Source organism: Zophobas morio, unplaced genomic scaffold (genome assembly GCF_036711695.1).
Source record: "Zophobas morio isolate AGI-343-1 ecotype UQ-CSIRO unplaced genomic scaffold, CSIRO_AGI_Zmor_V1 ptg000030l, whole genome shotgun sequence".
NCBI classification, from domain to species: domain Eukaryota; kingdom Metazoa; phylum Arthropoda; class Insecta; order Coleoptera; family Tenebrionidae; genus Zophobas; species Zophobas morio.
In genome coordinates, this window is record NW_026972135.1 from 17,943,344 (window position 1) to 17,968,011 (window position 24,668).

At 34.7% G+C, this 24,668-nt stretch overlaps 2 protein-coding genes and 4 long non-coding RNA genes across 11 annotated transcripts; 4 read left to right on the forward strand and 2 right to left on the reverse strand.

Annotated features, from left to right (window-relative positions):
• Positions 1 to 4,309: 4,309 nt before the first annotated feature.
• Positions 4,310 to 5,662, forward strand: LOC135138166 (uncharacterized). 2 transcript variants are annotated; one of them, XR_010281996.1, is made up of 3 exons: positions 4,310 to 4,688; positions 4,747 to 5,520; positions 5,573 to 5,662. It is a non-coding gene; the product is annotated as an uncharacterized LOC135138166 (long non-coding RNA). The 2 variants fall into 2 exon arrangements; XR_010281997.1 differs by having other exon boundaries at positions 4,310 to 4,683.
• LOC135138167 (uncharacterized) lies at positions 5,357 to 6,497 on the reverse strand. Its single transcript, XR_010281998.1, has 2 exons — positions 6,127 to 6,497; positions 5,357 to 6,074 (listed from the first exon to the last, which is right to left on the reverse strand). It is a non-coding gene; the product is annotated as an uncharacterized LOC135138167 (long non-coding RNA).
• A 28-nt stretch (positions 6,498 to 6,525) lies between these two features.
• Positions 6,526 to 8,605, forward strand: LOC135138165 (uncharacterized). Of its 4 annotated transcripts, none has more exons than XR_010281993.1 (5): positions 6,526 to 6,633; positions 6,777 to 6,974; positions 7,024 to 7,205; positions 7,255 to 7,952; positions 8,005 to 8,605. It is a non-coding gene; the product is annotated as an uncharacterized LOC135138165 (long non-coding RNA). The 4 variants fall into 4 exon arrangements; XR_010281994.1 differs by having other exon boundaries at positions 6,529 to 6,974; positions 7,255 to 7,605; positions 7,658 to 7,952; XR_010281995.1 differs by having other exon boundaries at positions 6,529 to 6,974; positions 7,255 to 7,587; positions 7,658 to 7,952.
• A 2,617-nt stretch (positions 8,606 to 11,222) lies between these two features.
• On the reverse strand, positions 11,223 to 12,240 carry LOC135139010 (uncharacterized). The gene is made up of 4 exons (XR_010282101.1): positions 12,167 to 12,240; positions 12,028 to 12,110; positions 11,372 to 11,969; positions 11,223 to 11,280 (listed from the first exon to the last, which is right to left on the reverse strand). It is a non-coding gene; the product is annotated as an uncharacterized LOC135139010 (long non-coding RNA).
• Positions 12,241 to 12,530: 290 nt separating this feature from the next.
• LOC135138022 (zinc finger X-chromosomal protein-like) lies at positions 12,531 to 14,880 on the forward strand. Its single transcript, XM_064067842.1, has 2 exons — positions 12,531 to 12,618; positions 12,683 to 14,880. Exon 2 carries the CDS (start codon positions 12,693 to 12,695, stop codon positions 14,412 to 14,414), a length of 1,722 nt encoding a protein of 573 aa, XP_063923912.1. The 5' UTR covers positions 12,531 to 12,618; positions 12,683 to 12,692; the 3' UTR covers positions 14,415 to 14,880.
• A 6,745-nt stretch (positions 14,881 to 21,625) lies between these two features.
• On the forward strand, positions 21,626 to 24,344 carry LOC135138561 (zinc finger protein 845-like). Of its 2 annotated transcripts, none has more exons than XM_064068541.1 (2): positions 21,626 to 21,706; positions 21,757 to 24,344. In XM_064068541.1, exon 2 carries the CDS (start codon positions 21,767 to 21,769, stop codon positions 23,990 to 23,992), a length of 2,226 nt encoding a protein of 741 aa, XP_063924611.1. In that variant the 5' UTR covers positions 21,626 to 21,706; positions 21,757 to 21,766; the 3' UTR covers positions 23,993 to 24,344. The 2 variants fall into 2 exon arrangements, with proteins under 2 accessions (XP_063924611.1, XP_063924612.1); XM_064068542.1 differs by having other exon boundaries at positions 21,627 to 21,692.
• The last annotated feature ends 324 nt before the right edge of the window (positions 24,345 to 24,668 follow it).

Sequence of the window (24,668 nt, forward strand, 5' to 3'; positions counted from 1 at the left end):
GTTCTTCAAATGACCAAACAAAAAAAAATCCGGCGCGGTGAGATCTGGCGATCTTGGGGGCCACAGTCCTTGACTTATAATTCGATCGTCATAAACTTCCTGCAAGAAACGAAGTGTGCTTCCTGCTGTATGTGCCGTCGCTCCGTCTTGCTGAAAGTAACCATACTGGCATTCGTCATCATGCAGTTGTTCGAAAAAGGGTTGTAGAATATTAGTGCGATATCTTTCAGCATTCACCGTATCGTGAAAAAAAATCGGTCCTATAATTCTTCTTCTTGAAATGGCTACCCAAACTCCAACTTTTATTGGATGCAAACTAGTTTCTACAAAAATATGAGGATTCTCAGTAGCCCACGTTCTATAATTTTGACTATTCACGTATCCACTCAAATGAAACCATGCCTCATCAGTGAAAAATGTTAAGTCTAATAAGGCATCATCATTTAAATTGTTATTAAACCATTGGCAATAATTTATTCTTCGCTTAAAATCCGGTGGAAGTAATTCATGGACGACTGAAACTTTATACGGGTGCATGTGCAGAACTTTTTGTAGTGCTTTATGGCAACTTCCGACTGAAAGACCTGCAACAATTTAACTTTTAAACTGTATCATAAAATCTCTTTAATTCTTATGAAAATATTTAACGCCTTTAAAAAATAAAAAATCTGACAACCAATCTTTACCTGTCTGTGCTGATAATTTTCGTATAGATTTATTTGGACTTTGTTCTAACTGATGCTGGATGTCTTCTGTAACTTCTTCAGTCAAAACAGTTTTTCTGCCAGTTGTCTTTCCTTTGCAAATACAATTTTTAGTCTCAAAACGATGAACAAGGACCCCCTTATGATTTGCAAATGTTTGATACCCAACATTGGCATCTGGAAAGGCTTCCGTAAATTGGTCAATACACGACTGCAGTGAATAAGACCAGGTTCCGTCTGGGTTTCGGGTTCCACTTCGAAAGTGAGCCATCAGAATGAAAGCATCCTGTTCGGGTGTGAAAACCATTGTTAAACAACAAGTTTTCCTGAAAATGTCAAAGTAAACGTACTTAATTTTATATAGACATTTGGTGTGAAACTTCACACAACGCACCATTCGCCTTCGCACAAACCATTTCCACAGAACTCTTCTGCAGCACCCCCTGAACACGTTTCTAACCTTCTGTGGGCGCGAAGAACCCGTGTGTCTATTAAAACTCAGACATTACCCTTCCGCGCATCCGCGCGTTGGTGACTGTAAAAAGTTAGGTTATATTAGGAACGGCTGATATTAAAGAGTGAAGGAATGCAAAATTTAACAATTTTTTGTGGCACTACATTTGAAGGTGAGGAACGTGATCAGGGGGTGCTCTAGAAGAGTTTTGTGCAAACAGTTTGTGTGAAATCGAACAGTGCCTGCGTTTTGTAAAATTTTACCAAATTTGATTACGTACCACACAGTTGTTAATTTCAAGTAGTTAGTTCTGAAAAGAACTGATTTGTATGTAAGTAAACAATTAGAAAACACTAAAAACAGAACGAGAATGGGAATTATTACTACAAGGACGCTACTGATCGTAAATGACACTAATGGCAGATAAACAATAACAATTTAGTAAAAATAATTGATCATTAATCAATAATGCCAATCGATTTATTAGTTACAAATAATTAACTGGTCACGTGGTTCTCGATCATTAATGAACTCTCTGTATAACTAACGTATACAGTAATGACATGAGGTTCAAAATCATAGAAATAATATTATATGGAAGTAACTTAGAGAGAGACGCGCGTTGTCAACACAGTGGGACAGAGATAGGGCTCTTTGGGTGGCAAAACATTGACGCGAAACTGCAGAGCACTGGGTTTTTGGAGCTTTCTTTCGTGCTGTCGCATGGTGTTTGAAGGTGTATTTTTACAAATTTACAATTTTTAGGCTCAAGGTACCTTATTTAAATGTCTACAGTCTTCTTAAGTTGTATTTTATCGGACTATTTGTTAAACATCGTGAAATCGTGTTGTGCTTATTATTGCATAGAACGTGAAAAGAAAGCAATCCTGTTTCATTTCATCGGTAATAATCACATACACAGACGAAGGATTTCGTAAATAATTTAAAAATTTTGTTAGATTCCCTAAACATTCTGAGTTACGAAAAAACTGATTAATGCTACAAAAAAAGGGAATTTTATATCTATTGATTATTATTGTTTTAGTTATTTGTACATGGATTTAGAAAATAGATTTTAGTACAAAATTCCACACAATTTAAGATGTTTAACTTAATTAGGCATACTGTCACTTTTATCGAAACTTTAATTAATTACTTTTATCCTAAAAATTTCAGAATTACCAATGAACATACACAAGATTAGTTAACTTGTAGAAGATTATTGTACTAAGTGAATTCGTAATATATTGCAGATTCTGTATACATACAATTTTATTAAAAGACTATCTCCACCACTTAACATGATTTTTGTTGTTTCACATTACACATTATTTTAATTTAAACTGTAAAAATATAGTTTTCATTAATAGACGTTTGTTACAATTGATTGTTTGAACAAATTCGCAAGAAAACGTATTAATTCCCGTTCAAATGAAGCGTTTCTTGCCACCCAGCACGTGATAGGTGGTCAGCCGTCCTTTCCCCACTGATGTATAACCGCTACAGCTATTTCTTTCTTATGTTGATTACACTCGCTCGCGTATGGAAACGTATACAAGGCTCCATCCACTCCTTTATTAGATCAATGTTCAAAATCCTTTGTTCTTGATGTGGCCAAAATGTTTAACCTTGAGAGACGTAGGCCATCTTCCTGATAGTACAAAGCCGCGAAATTTAAACAGGTAGGTACATATTAAAACATCCACTGTGTGTTTGTAAATTATTTACACCAGAGGTGGCTCTGAAAGTTAAAGATTTGGATTGTGTTTGATAAAGTTAGCCGCGTTGGTAGTTGAAACGTTAAACTTTCGAATTTTTTAAAAATAAAACTGCAAAATGGTTTTCTCTGTGGAGCGAAATGAAGTGGCAACTGAGGGAGAAGAATTACAACACTGGTGCTGTTTTAGATGAATTCTGCAGTTCCAGAAATGATCATAACAATGTTTATTTTTAACTTTATACAGGGTTAGTCATCATACGGAATGTTGGGTTATGAGGTTAAAAACAAACGTAAAATTTATTATAACAAAGTAATAGATACGTACGATACATGTAAAAATGCAGGTTAAACGAAATAGTTTATTTTCGATATGTGGGTGTTTGAGCGGTCCAAGTTTTATTTTTAAATTTTAATGTGTAAAAAATTCTAACTCTAATAAAAAGTGAAACGAGGTAATCAAGAGGAAAGTCTTTGCAGGGGTGGTGGAATGTTATTTTTTTATGGTAAGTTTTTTAGCCGCAAACCAGTTAACAACTGCAGTGCATAAATTGGGAAAAACTCAAAATGTCTTACCCATTACCGGAGTATAAATTGCAAAATGTTCAGGTAGCATCATTAAATCGCCAAAAATCACATCTTCATTGAAGACTTTAAAATGGCACACAATTAAAACAGGGTGTACCACCTCGTAAGAATGTACAAAGTTCACACAAACTTCGCAGAAGTGGTGGTGTAAGAATTTTCGTATTAAGTATCCACATACTGTAAACAGTTTTATTGTTTCAAGGTGAGTTGTTTCTGGTAATTCACATCACTTAATGATTGTTGAAGAGGCCAGAATACAGGGAAGATGTGTTGTGGAAGTTTGTTTAAAAGAACACCTTGGCAAATTTTTCATTTCAAATAAAATAGTGTTTCACAGTTGGTTCTTGCACTTGTATCGAAATAATCTGTAGTAAATAGTTTCCGAAACGCTCTTTGGAATTGTATTGGTGTGGGATTTATACAGTTCCCAAATTGACGACTCACAGAGCCAAACAAATATGTCAAACAATACTTATTTAGTTGCAGCAACCTTTTAGTGAAAATTGTAAACAAATTGAATTCTGTGAAAACGATTAAAAATAATACGCAAAATGTTTATATTTCTGAAGTTGTTTTTTATTTTTTTGTGAGTGATTTAAAAATATTAAGAGTGAATTAAAAATTTTGCAATTCACTTGTGGATAACAACTTATTTGTCAGACTTGTTAAGGATTTAATAAACGCAGTTTAAAACGTCAAAATTGAATAAAAATGTTTTGCTTGAATATTGAATACAGTTTCCGACAAAAAATGTCAAACATTACTTTTCTGTCATGTCAAAAATTTAAATGTAGCCCACGGTCACGGTTGTACAGAGTCATTATAAAATATTGTAGTCAACTCACCTATGAAAAACAAATGAAATTTTTCTCGTGCCGCTAATCACCAAAATGATTTGAACTGTTTTGAAATGTCACGAACGTCCAAACAAATCTGTCAGATGTGTCAAAAATTGAAATGCCCGGTTCGCGGTTTAATTTCATTTTAATAAATAGACACGAAAAGACGCCAGGCCAGAGCATTAAGGGTTGCAGTGTTATCGGGCATTTGTGAACGCCACTGCAATACATTTCAGTTTCAAAAATTGTAAATTGTCAGAAAAACGTTTAAGGGCTTTGTCATGAATTACACCTTGGAAAGTCGATTGGAGTTGAACAGAATAAATCATCTGGTCTGTTTTGCAAAGAAGCAATAATTTTTCAAATAATGAAATCCAAAAAGTGAGGTTAAGTTTGTCGAAACCAATGAACACGGTAATTATTTAAAAAATTACATTTTTATAGGTACCCTGAAGGTAAAAATTGTGAAAAATCACGTAATGGACAATGGCAGAGCAAGTCTTATCACAGTTAACGAACACTATGAGTACCTAATGAGTTTTTGCAGTAAATAATTTTGCCAAAGTTGTGATCCCGCGAAAGTTCTGTTTGTAAATTGTAAGGAATCGTCAGAATATTGGTGCAGACATGGTTTGTGACCGGTGCTTTTCTCTTGAAAAAACACAACTGAAATCCTTGATCTTCATCCCTACAATAGGTGAAAACTGCTATGTCCAAACATTACCTTCAGCTTTGCAGTTTCTAGATATCTGAAACATGCCAGATCTGCATAACAGGAATGTCAAAGAGGTTCTACCCAAAACACGCCCACATGGCCATCCTAATATCAAGATTTTTCAAAATTTCTATAAGAAAAAAGATGAAAAAACCAATAAAATTTCAGGAGCATAGTGTTAAGAGTTCTGTAGCTGATTATGAGATCTCTTGAAACAACAGAATGTTTAATAAAGATTTTTAACTTTCCTAATAGTAAAATTACAATTATTACTAAACAGTAAGTTGAAGTAAGTTTTAAATTAAGAGAATGCAACTAACACCGAAAGAAAAATGAAAGTTACTGAAAATAAAAAACTTTATTGCAGTACCTACATACACTTTCTACATCTAATTTTGTTTATTGATCACATTCATTTACTTGAAAAAGTATCAGGCCTATGAATCGTCGTCTGCTAACCACACACCAACCTTCATTGCGTGTGATGGTGTTTCTTCAAAAGCGTGAGTATTTTCTATACACCAAATTCTGAAGTTCTGTCAGTTGACATAATAGCCTAACAGATGAAACCAGGCTTCATCAGAAAAGAACGACAAATCGAGAATCCCGTTATCGTCCATATCAGCTTGAAACCAACTACACTACCCAACGCGGCAAGGAAAATCAGCTGGTTGCAGCTCCTGAACCAACAAAATCTTGTATGGATGCATATGTAACTTCTCTTTTACGATTTTCTGACATGGGCGGTATGGTACTCCGGACAGTAAAGATTTTTGACAAAGCTTTATTCGGACTTTGTTCCATTCTCATCCTTATCCAATCTTCAACAACGTCTTCACTAACTTGAGGTCTCCCCGTCGGTTTTCACTTAGAAATGCTACCAGTGTCGTTAAATCTGGCCATAATTCGCCATATAGCGTCTTCAAAGATTCTTCATCAATGACAACAGAACATTTCACTAGATACTCGTTTTTAGACGCCTCCACAGAGTACACTCCATCCCCATCCTCATTTAACACCCCATTACGGTAATAGGCATGATGATTGCGCCAAAGAACTAAAAAAATCATTTGTAACACTGACCATAGTTATTCCTCTCTGTTCATTACCTGAGATTATTCCACAATGATCTGTAGTTTTGATAAAAACTGTTTTTTGAGACACTTATTAAAGGTCTAACAAAGGGGAAGACAGCAAAAATGAAAACAAGACAAGTCAATTAACGCACAAAGTGAGGGAAAACGTACCAGTACAAACGAAAAAATTATTGACATCTGACAGAATTTGATGAAGCGTTGAAACAGTGCAGCCGCTAATGTCAACTAATGTGGCGCTAAAAATAAAAATTCCAATATTAGTGTAATCCTTTCCACAAAACTGAAAAAGGCGGCACAAAATGTCACTAAAATCATGGCCTTCTTCGACTACAATATTTTATAATGACCCTGTAGAATAGATAGGTTGATACACTAAACACTAGCATATACTCAGGATCACGAAGCAATGCGTACACGTCATGGATGACGTAGATCCGTTACCAACACTAAATCAAAAATACGCGCCGCAATACGTGGCAATACGGATCAAAATCGATCAATTTGGGGGAAATTATATTGGTACGACTGATAGCGAAACATATGCTAAAGTTTTATCGATTTCACAAGTGTCATTGGTGTCAACTTTGGTTATGTTGTGTTATTGTTTGATTTTTCGCGTTTTTCTACTTTTCTGCTCGTGTAATCTTATCAGTTCTTTTCAGAACTATAACAGTTCTTTATAGAACTCCAAGTTAACTGTCCTGTACCGTGGTACGTGTCGCTTGCTTGAACGTAAACATTCCACCATGCCGAAGCCCTTGCACAAAGATGTAAAGCAAATGGACGATAATTTAGTGGACTATTTTGCTAAAGAACGCGATAGCGGGGAACCTCTTTTACCACTAACAGCTGTTCAAGACGTAAGTAGGTGTATTTTATTACAATTACTAATGCAGTCACATTGTACAGAGGGTTGCTGCTGCTCTGGGTGTATGTGTGCGAACAGTGAACTCCGTGGTACAACAAATAAAAACCGGAGAAGGTGTACATTCTCCCAAGAAATAGAGACCCCCGAACAAAGCAAGTGTGTGATATTAGCACTTCGGAGCAGTGTGCTATTCGAGAATGCTTATATGGAATGGTCGAAGAAAGTATGAATTTGATGCGCACGCCTTATAGATACTAACGACTATTTTACAGAAATACATGTTACACGATCGCCATTAATTGATTGCTTGAAGGAGAAACATATATTTGAGGGTTCTGTGAGCTCGTTAAGAAAAATTTTACATTCTCAATTGGGTTTCGTTATTCGCCAACCAGTGTACGGAAGCGTCTTATGGAATTACAACATGTTGTTCATGCAAGAACCAAATTCTTACGTGAATACATGCACAATCAGCAGAACCCAAATTCTTTGCCATGTGTATGTCTTGATGAAACATGGATATTTGAAAATGGTTCGGTAGTTAGGTCATTGCAAGACGATAGTGTCATAAGTATCAGGATGTTCAAAATAGAAGGGAAAATTTAGTAATGTGTCAGTTTCACGTTGGTTATTTATTCTTCTCACTATATTTTAGGTATATTGTATTACATGCAGGTACAAGCAATGGATTTATTGATGAAGCAGCGCTAGTATTTTCTTCTAATACCAAAAATCCAGACTATCATGGCGAAATGAATCAACAGAATTTTCTCAAGTGCTTTCAATTGCTCATGAACCTTGAAGAACCATCACAGATTATTATAGACAATGCAAGCTACCACAGTACCTTTGCAAACAAATGTCCCAGTGGTTCATGGAAAAAAGCAGAAATTCGTGAATGGCTTTAACAACATGACATAAGTTCAGATTCACAGCTGTTAAAAACGGAACTTCTTCATTTGGTTGCACAGTAATGCATATACTATTCTCTATCGTTTCATTTAAAATATCATGTTTTTCAGAAATAAACCTCCAAAAACGTATGTTGCCGTGAATTGGGCCAACAGAATGGCCATAGAGTATTGCGATTGCCGCCATATCATTGTGTGTTTAACCCTATAGAAAATATTTGGGGAATTACTACAAATTTTTATTCCAAACACATTGGGCGTGATGGTTATGGTCAAAAAATTCCGTGGAAATGTGGAAAGAAGCGTTAGCACATGTCACACCCACAATGTGGAAAAATACTGTTGACCATATGAATAAAATAATACGGGAGTGGTGGGAACGGGAATTAGTATTTGACCGTGAAGAGATTGCGCCGTTTATAATCGACATTAACGAAGATTCACATTATAGTTTTAGTGATTATGACAGTGAAGATTCTAATACTGCAGAGGGCATTCAGCCACTGTAACATGTAGGTTATTTTCCATTACCATCCTAATTGATTGTACTAGCGGCATGTTCTGCTGATGTCTTTTATAATCACACTATCACTTCACTGGCCAAATATACAAATCACTGGTCAGACGACGACGTTGTGCAACATGCATACTTATTATTGTTTATACTTTACTTTTGTATCTATTCCATGTCAATAAAGTAACTTATTCTGTAGATGTGACGTGCCTATTGTGGCATTGAAGACGGTAAGCATATTTCTCTAACTTGAAGCCTGTCACAACTGTTCAATGCTGTCTGTTTGAGACGTATGTTAACATTCTCGTTGGTAGCTTTAAGTACAGTATGAAGCCTTGTACCACCCTCCAAGTATGTGTTTAACACCCAATTGTCAGCAGTTTTTACCAGCAGTCAATGCAAAAATGAACGTTCTTAAAGCCAGTCATTCACGTTCCAACGCCGGGGTACGATTGTATTGGATACAACTGCTGTACAATTCTGCTGAAAAGCAGCAGTACACACACGTTACGACCTTGCAGTTAAAAATTTGCGATCGTGGTGGCAACATGTCCGAAGAAAATGGACTTTTATACCTGCTTTCACGGTTTGTATAACATACACTGTCCCCACACGATTAAGTTTCCAACCAATACAACACGATTGTACTGCTGCAGACAGACTTGTTCACCAACCATCCACATCCAACCGATTTGCTTGATCGCATACACAGATGTTCGAAAACACTTCAATTTTGTCATATCCTACACAATTGTACCGCGGCGTTGGAACGTGAGTGGCAGGCTTCAGTGACTAGGAACACGTGAAAGGGGTTACAGTCGTGATCTTTCCTGTGCCTGAGTTTGTAATTCATAGCGTCTATGCAGCCTGCAGCATGCCCTTGTATGCTGAAACACTGCAAGTGTAGCTTATTTCTAAACTGTTGCTTCACACTAACGGTCTTCTCATGCTATAATCATAAATAGAACAAACCAAAACAATAACAAGCCGACATGTTTGTTGACAGTTTTCAAACCGATTCATTTGTATGATAAACGTAGTAGACGCATGACGTCATACAGAGTCCGTGACGTGTACGCATTGCTTCGTGATCCTGACTATACATTTGCATATCCCTGGTCAGCGACGCCAATTGCCGATCGCGTCGCCTGGTTTTTGACGTTTTAGGGACACAGAACTCTATAGGCATCTGTCTAGAACCGATGTAATTAATAAAAGAAATCGTATTTATCGACTCCGATCAAATGTCATTTACAAATTTTGTATTGTTCATAAAGCAATGTAAACGAAAATCCCTAAAATAACTAGAACGATTTCCGCTCGACAAGGTAGAGGCGCTAGCTGTCTGTGTCCTTTCCATGGATATAGGGATCGAAAAAAAGCGTCGCCATCCCAAGCCATTAGTGTACAAACCTAGATGTAGCCTATGCTTTATTGTCATTATTTCGGACAGCTGGAATGTCAAACTTTCAAAATACCTTAGATCATATGTAATATGTATAATAAATAGATACCAATACTCAGACTGAAAGGTGTGACTAGACATGAAGCTATCTGTTGTCGTTTTCTACATCCAGGGGAGTAGTATAATGCTGTCCTTGTGTGATCACCACATCTTCATCTTTGTTTTATGCATTTCATCTGTATATGTCTATTTCACTTCCATCCTTGTACCTTGTACCGCACCAGCGCAACAAATCGCTTTTGACAGATGTTTCTTCTAACCTCTCTTTCGAGTTGTTGTACAAAAAACAATTTTAGAATTTAGAACAAAGATCCTATTTTAAGTGATATAGTCATAAAGGATCACAATTGCTGCCCAATAATTTACTATTACTTTCGTTATCTACTGTGAATTATTTATAAAATCAAGCTGTCAACATCTTTCTTCCGAAGTTAGTTCCGACATACTTCCTAAAATTTAGGCGCGCAAAATTCAAATAGTGATCAGGCAAGGATAGCTTCATTGTAATCCCTCCATGCACGAGAGAGATGTGTGACAGGAGGATGTCGTCACAGGCTGTCCTAGGGAAAGAACACGGCATGGTGGTATCTATTTATTATATGATCTAAGCAAAATACCCAAAAATACCTAAACATCTAAAGGTTGCTTTACACTATCTGACGACTGAATGACATTGACGTCTGAAATTTTTTGGCGGCAACCGTATATTAATAATTTACAAGAAAGAAAAAAATGGCCAATGTCACTAGGACATACCAACCATTTTTATTTTTGTGCATAATTATTAGTATTATACGAATGCTACGAAATATTTGAATCTTCGTGTTTCCCAGTAACGGGCTCCCAAGGTCACACCCGTTCCGCAAATATTGCTGAAGTTTTGTTACTGATATACTGTGGTACCGTCTTCGTATGTCTGTTGCCAACGTTTTGTGTCTCCTATTTTTTGAAGTTAATATTATTTATTTTGTCACTTTGTATTTATCAGCAAGAAGAATTTTGTTTAATAGGGTCCTCAGAGCATTTATTACTTTAATTACATTTTATGATAAATCAGTTACGCCACTGGTAAGAGATAGGCGCTAAAGTCCCTTGATAGATAAAGTACCGCAATTGAGCGCCATATTGTGTCCGCGCCAAATTCAAAATAAATAAATAAAAATTAACGGACTCAATACTTGCGTACAAAACGTAAATTTAGATTTTTTTCAAATAAACATTTATTTATGTTTAAGCGTTATTTGTTCAATGCACTTAAATGCCATTGATAAACATAAGGGGTCAGTAAAAAATATAGATGAGAAACCTTGCAATACCAGTTTATTAATACAATAATAAAATTAATTTACATCGCCATTTCGTCAACTAGTAGCACACATTGCTTTTCGTGTTGATTGAACTTCAATATCTACAACAAATAAATAATTAATTAGTTACTACCATCCCACTATGCACTAATCTATATACCAAAAACTCAAAAACTATGACTGATACCACACCTTATTTTCTAGAAGAACAAATATATCTTCCAACAGACTTGCTCCAAACTTGATTTCTTGAAGACGTTGTTGTATGGTCCTAATACTCGGATATGGCAATTTCTGCCGTCGTATTTCTTCATAACCCTTCGCGCCACAAGCTAAATACAATTTCAGTGCTTTTGTCATTGTATCTTCTGACCATAGTTGACCTCTGGCAGTGCCAGTTTGAATAAATTGAATTTGATCCTCGTTTAATGTCCCTTGTAAATTATTGACACAACTTTCCAGTGCCTTTTTATATTTATTGCGCTCCCGTAAAGCTTTTCTCAAAGCGTTACGTAAATTTTCGATCAACGTTTGAGATTTTTCCACTATGTTGGTTTGGGCCCAATAACGGGTCCACTTCAGGGAAACAACCAACATTTACATTTTCATTGTTGCTACAGCTTTCAAGTTCAAAAATTTCATTTTCCCTATCAGTTGTCAAAGGAGTACAGTCGTCCATTGAAACACAAGCACCAACATTTTTATTTAATACATCTGGAACAGCATTCGGCCGCAATAGTTTCCTTCCATCTGCTCGCTTTGCTTCGAATTGTTATTCAGAAAAATGTAACTAAAAGTAAATATATTTAACATTGTGCAATTACATATTCAAGCTTTAAACAAATTACTTCGCAAATTCTGGAGTTGTCGTTCAAATCGTCCCGGCCTATTAAATTCTCCCACATCTCTCTTCTAGCCCTATTACTAACACCTGCAACAATTTAAATTAGTTGAAAAAACTCAATTGAAAACTCAATTGTAACCTACCTGTTGGAAGACGAAACAATCGGCTTTTATTTCCACACAAAGGAACACAACAACTTGGCATTTTAAAATAAAAGTCATAAAACACCACAAAAAAACACAAACAACTTTACAAAAAACACAAACAACTTTACAAAACAGGACTTACGCCACGAAGTGATGCGTTAAAGAGAGTTTCACAATTAACTTTGACGTTTATCGGTCGCCATATTGTGTCCGAAATACACGTTCTCTCTCTAACACATTGAAACATTCAATTGCGTTACTTTGGTTATCTAGGGACTTTAATAGGCGCGCATCTGAAGCTCCGCCCATGTCACCTTTCGTTCTGCTTGGCACTCTATCTACACCACTTTATGAAATTTACCACCAACATGACAAAACTAAAGTAAAAAGTACCAACATTTTGAGGTTATGTCAAAAACAATTTGAATTGTTTTTAATTTAATTTCCAGGTACGTAGTACAAAGTTCGTTTTTATAATAATCTTTTAACGTAACTATAACGCAACACTTTCAGACTAGTGGAAATGGAAGCTTTGAAATATTCCGTCGCTTGCACGGCACACAAGAAGTCTTCTCTGGTAAAAGTCCACGATTGTAAAATTTGTCCATACGTTACAACATCGTTTTTTCTGATGAGGAACCACCTTCAGCGTCATCAATCACCCTTGGTATCTTTTACCTGTGACAACCCGCTTGATTCTTACCATTGCAAAGACTGCAATTTTCAAACCGAACTAACCTTGCTTTTCAAGCAACATATTAAAGATCGCCACGGAATTAAACAAAAAAACGACGACAATTTGATTGTGCAACACAACAATCAAAAGTACGTTTGTGGAAAGTGTGGCTTTGAGACGCATTTTTTGCTAACATGGTTACGTCACATGAGAGAGTGTCAGCAATGTGCTTGTAAAACTAAAGAACACCCAAATTTGAAACAGCATATTCAGCGGCATCGTGGAGATGAAAAAGACATCACCTACAAGTGTGAAAAGTGTGAAGACAAAAACAAATATCGCACATCTTTAGACAGAGACATAAGAATGCGGCATGTAGACAAGTGGCACCAATGCACTGTGTGTGCTTACAAGACAATATATAAAGCCAATTTGAAAAAACACATTAACTTACGACATGTGGACGACCTTGATGCTAAATGGTATGAATGTACACATTGCTCATATAGAACTAAACACAAGACATATTTGAAGAGACACGTGAACGTTTTGCATTTGGGCGAAAAGGACGCCAAGTGGTACGAATGCCAGCATTGTCCGTACAAGACTAAATGTTGTTCGAACTTAACGAGACACGTGAGAAGCAAGCATTTTAATGAGAAAAGTATCACGTGGTATCAGTGCAACAAGTGTTCATTTAAAACAAAACGCGAGCGGATTTTACAGAAACACGTGGAGGCGTCGCGTTCGAATAAACACGACATGAATTGGTACGCGTGTGAACAATATGACAAGGACGCCAAGTGGTACAAATGCCAGCATTGTCCGTACAAGAGTAGAGGTAGTTCGAACTTAACGAAACACGTGAAAAGTAAGCATTTTAATGGGGAAAGTATCACGTGGTATCAATGCAACAGGTGTTCATTTAAAACAAAACGCGAGCGGCTTTTACAGAAACACGTGGACGCGTCGCGTTCGATCGAATTCGATATGAATTGGTACGATTGTGAACAATATGAAAAGGACGCCAAGTGGTACAAATGCCTACATTGTCCATACAAGACTATAAAGAATTCGAACATAAAGAAACACGTGAAAAGCCAGCATTTTCATCTGAACACTATCACGTGGTATCAGTGCAACAAGTGTTCTTTTAAAACAAAATATCAGGATATTCTACAGACACACGTGGACGCGTCGCGTTTGAACGGACAATGTGACAAGGATGCCAAGTTGTACAAATGCCAACATTGTCCATACGTGACTAGAGATTATTTGAACTTTAAGGACCACGTGAGGCATTTGTGTGAGGAAAATATCACGTGGTATAAGTGCGGGGAGTGTGAATTTAAAACCAAACACATGTATAGTTTACGGAACCACGCGAATATGCACCGTTTGAAAGGGAAAGCTATCACGTTGTATAAGTGCGGGGAGTGTCCATTTAAATCAACAGAATTGAAGCTTTTACGGCAACACATGATTGTGCAACATAAGAATGCGGACACGGTATCAAATGAAACGATTGTGACAAGTGACAATACAAAGCCCTGTATCGCTCATCTTTAAAGAAACAAACACATAAATGCACGCTATTTGATCGCAGACGAAATCAAGTGGCACCAGTGCAATGAGTGTCCCTTGAGGAAAAAACAAAAGGCAGTTTGAAAAGTCACATTAATACACGACATCTGAACGATCAGAACGCGAAATGGTACGAATACAAACAGTGCCCATTTAAGGCTAAATGTTACAAATCTTTAATCAAGCGAACAAAGACAGAGAGAGCGAGAACCCATCATTCGAATGGGAAAAGTATGTGTCCATTTAAAACAAAACGAACAAACAAAAATATAAGGTGACGCAACGCTTAAATGAAATTGTATGATACTCGTGCGTGCTCGTGCGGCTCAAGTTAGACCAGTTCGCGCAGTGACGTCACGCGGAGAGTAGAATTATTGGAATTTCAATATAATCGCTAATGTTTTTAATTTTTATTGTTATAATTTTTTATGTATTTAAAAAAATGTGTTGTACAACCTCTATATTTTAATATAATAATTATAATGCTGCATTAAACAACCTGAAAACTAAATTTACAGACCTACCTGAATTAAAGTGCGGCTTTAATTTGGAGATAATTATAAAAAAATTGGCCTAAAGAGTTTAGACAGTACTTTCCTCGCTGTCGGAAACGTGACGACGGCATGCCTATTATATTTCTTTTTCTCATTACATTTTTGTAGCGGAGCATTTAAAAAAAAATTGCGATGACGTCATCAACATTTTTACAAGGACCCGTATATCAGTTTGGATAGATGTAATGTAATACTAAAAAAATGGGCTAGGCGGTTGAAGTTTATACGCTGCGTATGGACACAGTATATTATTAACGGGAATACATTACATTGGAAGAATATCACGTAGACATTTGTTTGATTTGAATGAGTTTATCGTCCCAAAACAGATGACTAAAATTATTCAAAAGCCTCCATTGAACAAAATATTCTGAATGTTATTATTATAATTCTTACCTTATCATTATTTTATTGTTATAAAGACGAGCGTATTCTCACATTTTTCAGAAAATAGGATAGCTCGTTCTTAATTTGATCAATAATAAATTGACTGATTCATTAATTTTTTTGAGTCACCTGTTTAAGCAAATCTAAAAAATATGAATGCAATTGTTATTGCACATTTGCGAAAGAATTTATTCGGCAAAATTTTGAGATGCCGTAATCAATTTTTTGGGGTTGATAAACAGATACACTTTCATTAAAAAGTTACCATGCTTACAATAACTTCAAAACGTCAAGATTTCAAAGTATTCAGTTTCGCAATTCTTGATTTAATCAATAAAATAAATTGATTCAGTCATTTTTTTTTTTCACACACCCCATATACATATAAGCAAATCTAAAAAATATTTATGCAGTGATAAATCACAATTATAGACTCATCACACTTTGAACAATGCACATTTAAGATAGGATTCGGAAAAATTTTGGGGTGGCGTGATCTATTTTTTAGAGGAGGATAAGGAAATATATTTTGATGAATTTACCATGCCTATGATAACTTTAAAACATCTCCAAGATTTCAAAGCATTTGGTTTTGTAGTTCCTGATTAAATCAATAAAATAAATTTACGCATTTATTAATTTTTTTGAGTCATCCTGTATATGCAAATCCAAAAAATATGAATGGAATGATAAATTACAAGTACAGACTCATCATATTTTCTACATTTTAGATAGCATTTATTCGGCAAACTTTTGAGGTGACGTCATCAATTTTTTGGAGGGGATAAGTAAATATATTTTCAATAAAAATTTATTATGCTTATCATAACTGTAAACCATCTGCCAGATTTCAAAGCATTCGGTTTTGCAGATTCCAAATTAAATATCAAAATGTTGTTTCCTAATTTTGATTTTTTTCCAAAAATCTGGACGTTTCGGGTAAAATCTCAATTCGGAGTCATAAACTACATGTGTAAGACTATGTTATTTGATACAATTCAAAACCCATTTACTATGTACAATTTTGTAGTGACGTCATCACATTAGTGGTAGGGATGATTAGACAAATTTTGGTTAGCGTTTTGCCATCTACATGATATACCTAATATAAATACAAAATTTGACAACAATAGGCCCAGTACTTTCGGAGATTATCTGTCTAATATAAATCCGGGACGGCAGACAGACAGACGGAAACGGGAGACCTATTTCTTCGTCCTCTAGGGATCATGATAGATCGAGAAAATGCAAAAGTAGAGAGTCGGCCGACGAACTCGATTACAATATACATACTTTCTTCCCTTACGCTCGGGAAGTGAAGCTCTAAACTTTTCTTATTATGAATTGTTTTTATAGTTTTGAGGATTATCTTCGGTGCAGAAATTTTGATAGTTTATTGATATAATTTATTGTAGGTATTTGACTTGTGTTCCGGTTCGAAGTTTTTTCAATATTTGTTTTAATTTTGTTTATTTCTCCCGCGGATTTTTGACAAATATATTTCGGTCACTTTCCGTTAGGGCTGCCATAATATCAAGCCAAAAACCCAAAACTATAAACTAATAAAATAAATGCGATTCATTTAAAAGTTCGAGATGTTAAAAGTGTACGATTGTGGCGAATATCCACGTAAAACTACCTGTTCCCATTATATAAATACACAAGTGTGTAAAAAATGTATTATCATTAAACATGATTTAATTTTTTTTTATTATTTATTTAAATTCAAATTAGAAATGACTTGGTGGTACCCAAACTGCGTATTAACGAAATTTTAAATAAAAAGTTGGGCAAAGGTTATCTGGATAGAAGTTCCCTCGCCTTTGAACAGCCCAACAAATTCCGATTTTTTGAAGAATTTTTTTTTGAGATTCTTGTTTTTGTTAACCACTGTAAAGTAAAAACCAATGCCACGGGAGCGTAAATTCCAAAGGTGCGGAAAAATATTTTTTCGCAAAATTGATTAATTTCAAAACTGAAATGTCTAAAAATTGAAAACGTGCAAAAACTAAAATTTCAAAATACATATAAAAAATTAAAAGCCGAAAAAACAAATCGAAAAATAGAGAAATCAAAACCGTGCAAAATCGAAAAATTAAAAAAAAAATTGAGAAATTTATGGGGGTAGGATGATTCTACCTCCATGGAGAAATTGAAAAATCCCAAAACTAAGATGTCGAAAATTTCGGAAATCGAAAAATTGAAAAATCTAGAAATTAAAACAACCAGAGATTGAACCATAAAGATTGGAAATTCAAGACATGGAAAAATTGAAAAATCACTACATACATCGAAAAACCGAGAAATCGAGATATCGAAAATTGAAAATACAAAAAATTGAATAATCAAAGGTTGAAGAATCGAATTGAATATGTAATAAAAAAATTGAAAAATTTAATTTAAAAATTCGAAACATCGAGAAGCTGAATTGGATTAAAAAAATCGAAAAGTTGAAAAATCGAGACATGGGAAAATCGAAAAATCGAGAAATAGAGGATTTTTCCTACAAATGCGGTCAAAATGAAAATATGCAGATAACCAATAAATGTTTTTAAAAAAATTGAAGAATTGAGGAATCGCAAGATCAAATATCGAAGAAAAATCTAGAAATCAAAAATTCGAAAAGTCGGAAAATTAGAAATTAAAAAGTTGTAAAATTGTAAATAAAAAAAATCGAAACATCGAATTGGATTGAACAATTGAAATAAATCGAAAAATCGAAATTTCAAAAAATTATGAAACCTAGAAATTAAAAAAAAAAATAAAAAATTTAAAACTCGAAAAATGGAAAACTAAGAACTCGAAAAATCGAAACATCGAAATGCCAAAAAATTTAGAAATAAAAAAAAAATCGAAATTGAAAATTAGCAACATTACAAAAACGGAAGCTTGAAAAATGTAGAATGACAACGAATGACAATTGCGGGTATAACGTGTTGCATAATCTACATCTCTTTCACAGATTACGGATACGTAATCTGTGTCTCTTTAACAAATTTACCACCAACATGACAGAACCACAGTATAGATATCAATCAGTAGAGACAGCTCGTGTCGGCGCCTTTGTTCTTTCTGACCCGAATTTTAAGCCGTCATGGGTGGTCGTTGCTTAAACTATTCCTAGATGTCGCCACCCAATTTTAAAAGTATCACTTCATTTACAATTTCAAAAATTGATTCGTGTACGCAATTTATTGCAAACTGTGTAGTTTGCTCAAATCGTATAATCGTGAATCGCAATAAGAAAAAAGAAAAGTCGATATTTAATTTATAAACACGATGATTTGATACAGTTTTAATTTTATTACTTATACAATTTGACAATTCGCACATTCTTTCCCCGAATACTTGAGGTTTAATTACCATTGTAAAAATGATGTAATAAATTCATCTAAAAAGAAAGAGGTTTATTTAAGAAAAAATAAATAAAATAAAAATTAAATTACAAAAAGGAAAAAAGTTAATGCTGCCAAATTATTTTCTTTCTATTAATTTTTTACCTTTGGCATTTGTAAATTTAAAGCTAGCATTTACAAATTTTAGTGCATAAAATAATCTCATCGTAACATACAAAGCAAGCAAATAATCGTATGGAAAGTTTTGGCATGGATGAACAAAATGTAGCTTGCTTATATAAATTTAAAAATTTCAACAAAGTAGTTGTTTGTAAAATTATATTTTCAAAATTTTCACTAAAAATTTGCTCTAATTCACAAATGTAAAAAAAATAAATTATCGTTTGGCATATATAATTTACCAAATAACTCGCAATTCTTCGTTTGGTAGGCTCTGAAATGTGAATATATGCTTGTGTTGTCTAAACTTTTATGTTCATTTGCATATTTTTCACATTCACTACAACTATGTACTAATAAACATTTCCGAATTAGGTAGCCCCAGATATATCTAATTGCGTTTTGTTCAGCTGTGTGAAAGTGATAATCACAATCTTTTAAGGTGGTCTTCTGCATCGTGGTGACTGATTCTTCTTCATCAAAACGACGACTTTAAAAATTTTTCCATATCAGGCTCGCAGTTTTGATTACCTGTGTTCGTTTCATCAAAATAATCTTGTATGATTAATTTTCTAAAAGCCATTTGAAATTGATTAGATGTGGGGTTAATAGAATTTCCATTTTGTTTCCTAATCCATCCAAAACAGTTTTCTAGTGCGTCTTGGCAAAGGCGTCTTGTTAATATATAGTCAAACCCATTTTACCTAACAACTTAACCCGTAAGCGTAATATCATATAAAGTAAAATTTTTATAAAAAAAAAAATTATTACAAAAAAAAATTCACATTTGTCGGCTCACATAAAGTGCAGGTAATGCAAGACTGCCGTATCTCAAAACTAAGTGAAATGCACATAAGCTATGAAGCCATGAGATTTCAGTCGATGTTGATAATCTGATACTCCTACTAATTTAGGTACAAATTGAACACAACAAATGCACAATGTCTTCTGATATAGTTAAGAATTGACCAAAAACATGGAAATCAATTTTTCTTTGAATAGGAAAGGTAGGAAAGTTTATTAGAGCCAATTAAAAAATTTAAAATTTGTCAAAAATTGCGATGGAGTTTTGTAACTTCGTATAGAAAGGAAGTATATCAGCAAATAATAGTCAATAAATGCCCGAACATTACGACAAAGGCGGCATCAGACTTAAATGAAAATGATTAAACAATATTTATGAAAGTCCTTTAGCAATACGTAAAAAAATACGATGGACTGAATCAATTATGTATAAAAAAACGAATTAAATAAAATTATAACACATTTTATAACAATTCAGCCATAGTACACTGACCGGCAAAAAAAAACCGGCCACCCTGAAAAATTTCGCAGAACGAAGCTTTAAAAATTATTAATTTAACTAGTGATCGTTATTTTATTAAAGAACCATTCACTATTGACATATAAGGTATAAATTAGGAAACAAAAGAAGCCAATTAAACGCAGAATTAAATTTAATTTAACAAAATAACAGAAACAGAGAGACACTTTGAAAGACGTCTGTAAGAGTTAACGGAATTATTTTCGCGTGAAAACGTTTATTAATTGCCAAACTTATAATCAAATGATGAAAAACACTATTTACAACAACAGCCTCCTTTATTGTTTTTTTTTTAAGAAAATATCGTACTTGGTCTGTTTCTGTTATTTTGTTAAATTAAATTTAGTTCTGCGTTTAATTATCTTTTTTTTTTGTGCTAATTTGTACATCATGTGTCAATAGTGAATGATTCTTTAATAAAATAACGATCACTAGTTAAATTAAGTTTTAAAGTGGTTTTGTGAAATTTTTCAGGGTGGCCGGTTTTTTTTGCCGGTCAATGTAGATGTTGAATGAATTAATACTGTGATCGTTTTGTGTTTTGTTATATTTTTTTCATTACAATGTGCTGCTAGTTTGCTCTTGTCTTAAATTTATTAACACGCAAGCCAAAATATTTGATATGGTGTAGCAGTGCAATAGTCACGTAAGTCAAAATTTCTTGTTTTCTATAACGAGTAGAAGGGTCTACTCTAAAGGAATAAAAACACGATTAATAATAGATTGACAATACGACTATAATGTGTTTCGAAGCCTTTGGTATTTAAGATACAAATAATATATAAACACTTGGGAATTTTAAAGCATCATTACTCAAAACACGCTGGTTTTGAGTTACGTGAGTATTGCTCTCACAGTGCGACATGATGAATAAAAAAATTGTTTATTGAGAGAAGGTCTGCTTATATAATTTTTTGTTACGTGTAGTTTGTTTCTTATTATTTTTATATTTAATTTCACCACAACAACGGAATCATACATAATAAATTTTTATTTTTTACTTCATAACTACCGTTGTTGTCCGTTTGCGACGACTTTTTAAACAAAAAGTGTGTTATGTTTACTATCTTTTCCAAGAATTCCAAACACGATGGAGAGAATAGGGCGCACAACAGGGATCCTGTATGAAAATTCATCGGACAAAGATTTTACCTTTTATTGTGAAAATTACATTTTTATACTATTTGTACAATTCTACCGGAAAAGCAGCCTTAAACAAGCAAAACCGGAAAAAATATTGTAAAAAAACTGCCAAATTTCAAATATTTTAGACGTCAGTTTGGCGCCCTCATTCGGTCATAATGCGAACGACCACCCACGAAAACGGGTCACGAAAAACGGCGAGCTGTCTCTACAGATTGATATCTATACTGTGTCTCTTTAACAAATTTACCACCAACATGACAAAAAATTAAAGTAAAAAGTACCAAAATTTTGAGGTTAGGTCGTAAACAATTTAAATTGTTTTTAATTTAATTTCCAGGTACGTAATACAAGGTTCGTTTTTATAATAATCTTTTAACATAACTATAACGCAACAATTTCAGACTAGTTGAAATGGAAGCTTTGAAATATTCCGTCGCTTATACGCCACACAAGAAGTCTTCCCTGGTAAAAGTCCACGATTGTAAAATTTGCCCATACGTTACAACATCGTTTTTCCTGATGATGAACCACCTTCGCCGTCATCAGTCACCTTTGGTATCTTTTACCTGTGAAAACCCCCTTGAATCTTACCATTGCAAAGACTGCGATTTTCAAACCGAACTAACCTTGCTTTTCAAGCAACATATTAAAGACCGTCATGGAATTAAACAAGAAAACGACGACGATTTGATTGTGCAACACAACAATCAAATGTACGTTTGTGAAAAGTGCGGCTTTGAGACGCATTTTTTGCTAACATGGTTACGTCACATGAAAGAGTGTAAGCGATGTTCTTATAAAACTACAGAAAAATCAGATTGGAAAGAACATATTCAGCGGCATCATGTAGATGAAAAAGACATCAAGTGGTACAAATGTGAAAAGTGCGAATACAAAAACAAATATCGCACATCTTTATACAGGCACGTAAAAATGCAGCATCTTGACAAGTGGCACCATTGCACTTTGTGTCCTTACAGGTCCGTAGACAAATTTGATTTGAAACAGCACCTTAGCATACGACATGTGGACGACCTTGACGTCAAATGGCACGAATGTGAGCAGTGCTCATTTAGATGCAAACGCATGATATATTTGAGGAGACACGTGAACTTTTGTCATATGGATGAAAAGGACGCCAAGTGGTACGAATGCCAACTTTGTCCATACAAGACTAGATACAGTTCCAACTTAAAAAAACACTTGAAAAACCAGCATTTTATTGGGAAAATTGTCAATTGGTATCAGTGCAACAAGTGTTCATTTAAAACAAAACACGAGGGGGTTTTACAGAAACACGTGGACGCGTCGCGTTTGAACGGACAATGTGAAAACGATGCCAAGTTGTACGAATGCCAACATTGTCCATACAAGACTGGAGATCATTCGAACTTTAAGAGCCACGTGAAGGCGCGCCATTCGAGTGAGGAAAATATCACGTGGTATCAGTGCAAGGAGTGTCAATTTAAAACCAAATATAGGTATCTTTTACGGAACCACGTGACTGTGCGACATTTGGACGGACACCCCATCAAATGGTACAACTGTGACAAGTGCGAATACAAAGCCCCAATTCACATATATTTAAACAAACACATAAAAGCACGGCACTTGGACAAAGACGAAATCAAGTGGCACCAGTGCAATGAGTGTCCCTTCAGGAGCAAAGTAAAAAGAAATTTGAGAGTACACATTAACGCACGTCATCTGGACGACCAGAACGCGAAATGGTACGAATGCAAACAGTGCCCATTTAAAACTAAATGTTACAGATCTCTAACCAAACACGTGAAAGCTCGTCATTTGCCCGAAAAGGACCGCAAGTGGTATGAATGCCAACATTGTCCATACAAGACTAAAGATAGTTCGCACTTAAATGGACACGTGAAGACAATGCATTTGAGTGAGGAAAGTATCATATGGTATCAATGCAAGGAGTGTCAATTCAAAACCAAATATAAGTGTAGTTTGCAAAACCACGTGAATATGTTGCATTTGAGAGGGGAAGAAATCACGTGGTATCAGTGCGAAGAGTGCCCATTTAAAACCAAATACAGGCATGGTTTACAGAAACACGTGAATGTGCAGCATTTGAGGGGGGACGATATCACGTGGTATCAGTGCAAGGAGTGTCAATTTAAGACCAAATATAAGACCTGTTTACAGAAACACGTGAATGCGCTGCACTTAAGAGGGGAAGATATCACGTGGTATCAGTGCAAGGAGTGTCCATTTAAATCAAAACACTTGATGCTTTTACGGAAACACGTGAATGTGCGACATTTGGACGGACACGGCATCAAATGGTACAACTGTGATAAGTGTCAATACAAAACCCAGTATGGATCATCTCTAAAGAAACACATAAATGCGTGGCATTTGGACGAAGCCGAAATCGTGTGGCACCACTGCAGTGAGTGTTCCTTCAAGAGCAAATCAAAAAGCAGTTTGAAAAGTCACATTAACGCACGACATGTGAACAACCAGAACGCGAAATGGTACGAATGCAAACAGTGTCCATTCAAGTCCAGAAATGGTTCGAATTTAAAGAGGCATGTGAGCACCCAGCATTCGAATGGGAAAAGTATGAGTGCATCAACTGTCCATTTAAAAGAAAACGAACAAACAAAAATATAAGGTGGCGCAACATGCAGTAAAGTTTCAACGTTTAGATGAAATTGATAAAAGTTCTGGGAGTGCGAAAAATGTACTTTCAAAACTAGGAACAAAAATAATTTTACATGTTATAGTTAATGTTTGTTTTTATAATGTTTTTAATCGAAATATATATAAACCGCGCTTAAAAATTTATCGATATTTAAATTTATTCAGTTTAAGCCTATTCAATCATGTATTTCGAAAGCCGCCAGTGTATTTTTTGAAGACATTTTTGATTTGTAAATTGTTGTTTATAATTTGATCTTAAGTTGTTCTTATGCATGTATATATTTTGCTTTTTTGAGTAATTGGTTTGTCCTGTAATTGGATTTTGCTTTGTTGGACAAATAAAGGGTATTATTATTATTATTATTATTATTGAAAATAGAAAAAAAGTCTTTTACCGATATACCTATCTTCTGCAGTTTATTTAAGGTGATGTACATATTTTTCTTTAAATAAAATATTATTACCAAATACAGTGAGCCTTATTTCCATCACGTGTACGATATCCATGGTTCGATATAGTTTGGAGTATAGATGACTTCTTTAATCTGAACATTGGGCCAATCCGACGGCAGGCTGACAACTTTCTGTTCAGAGGAAACATAGGTGTCTATTTCATACAGAAATAGGTGCCTGGATTTTCCGGTTT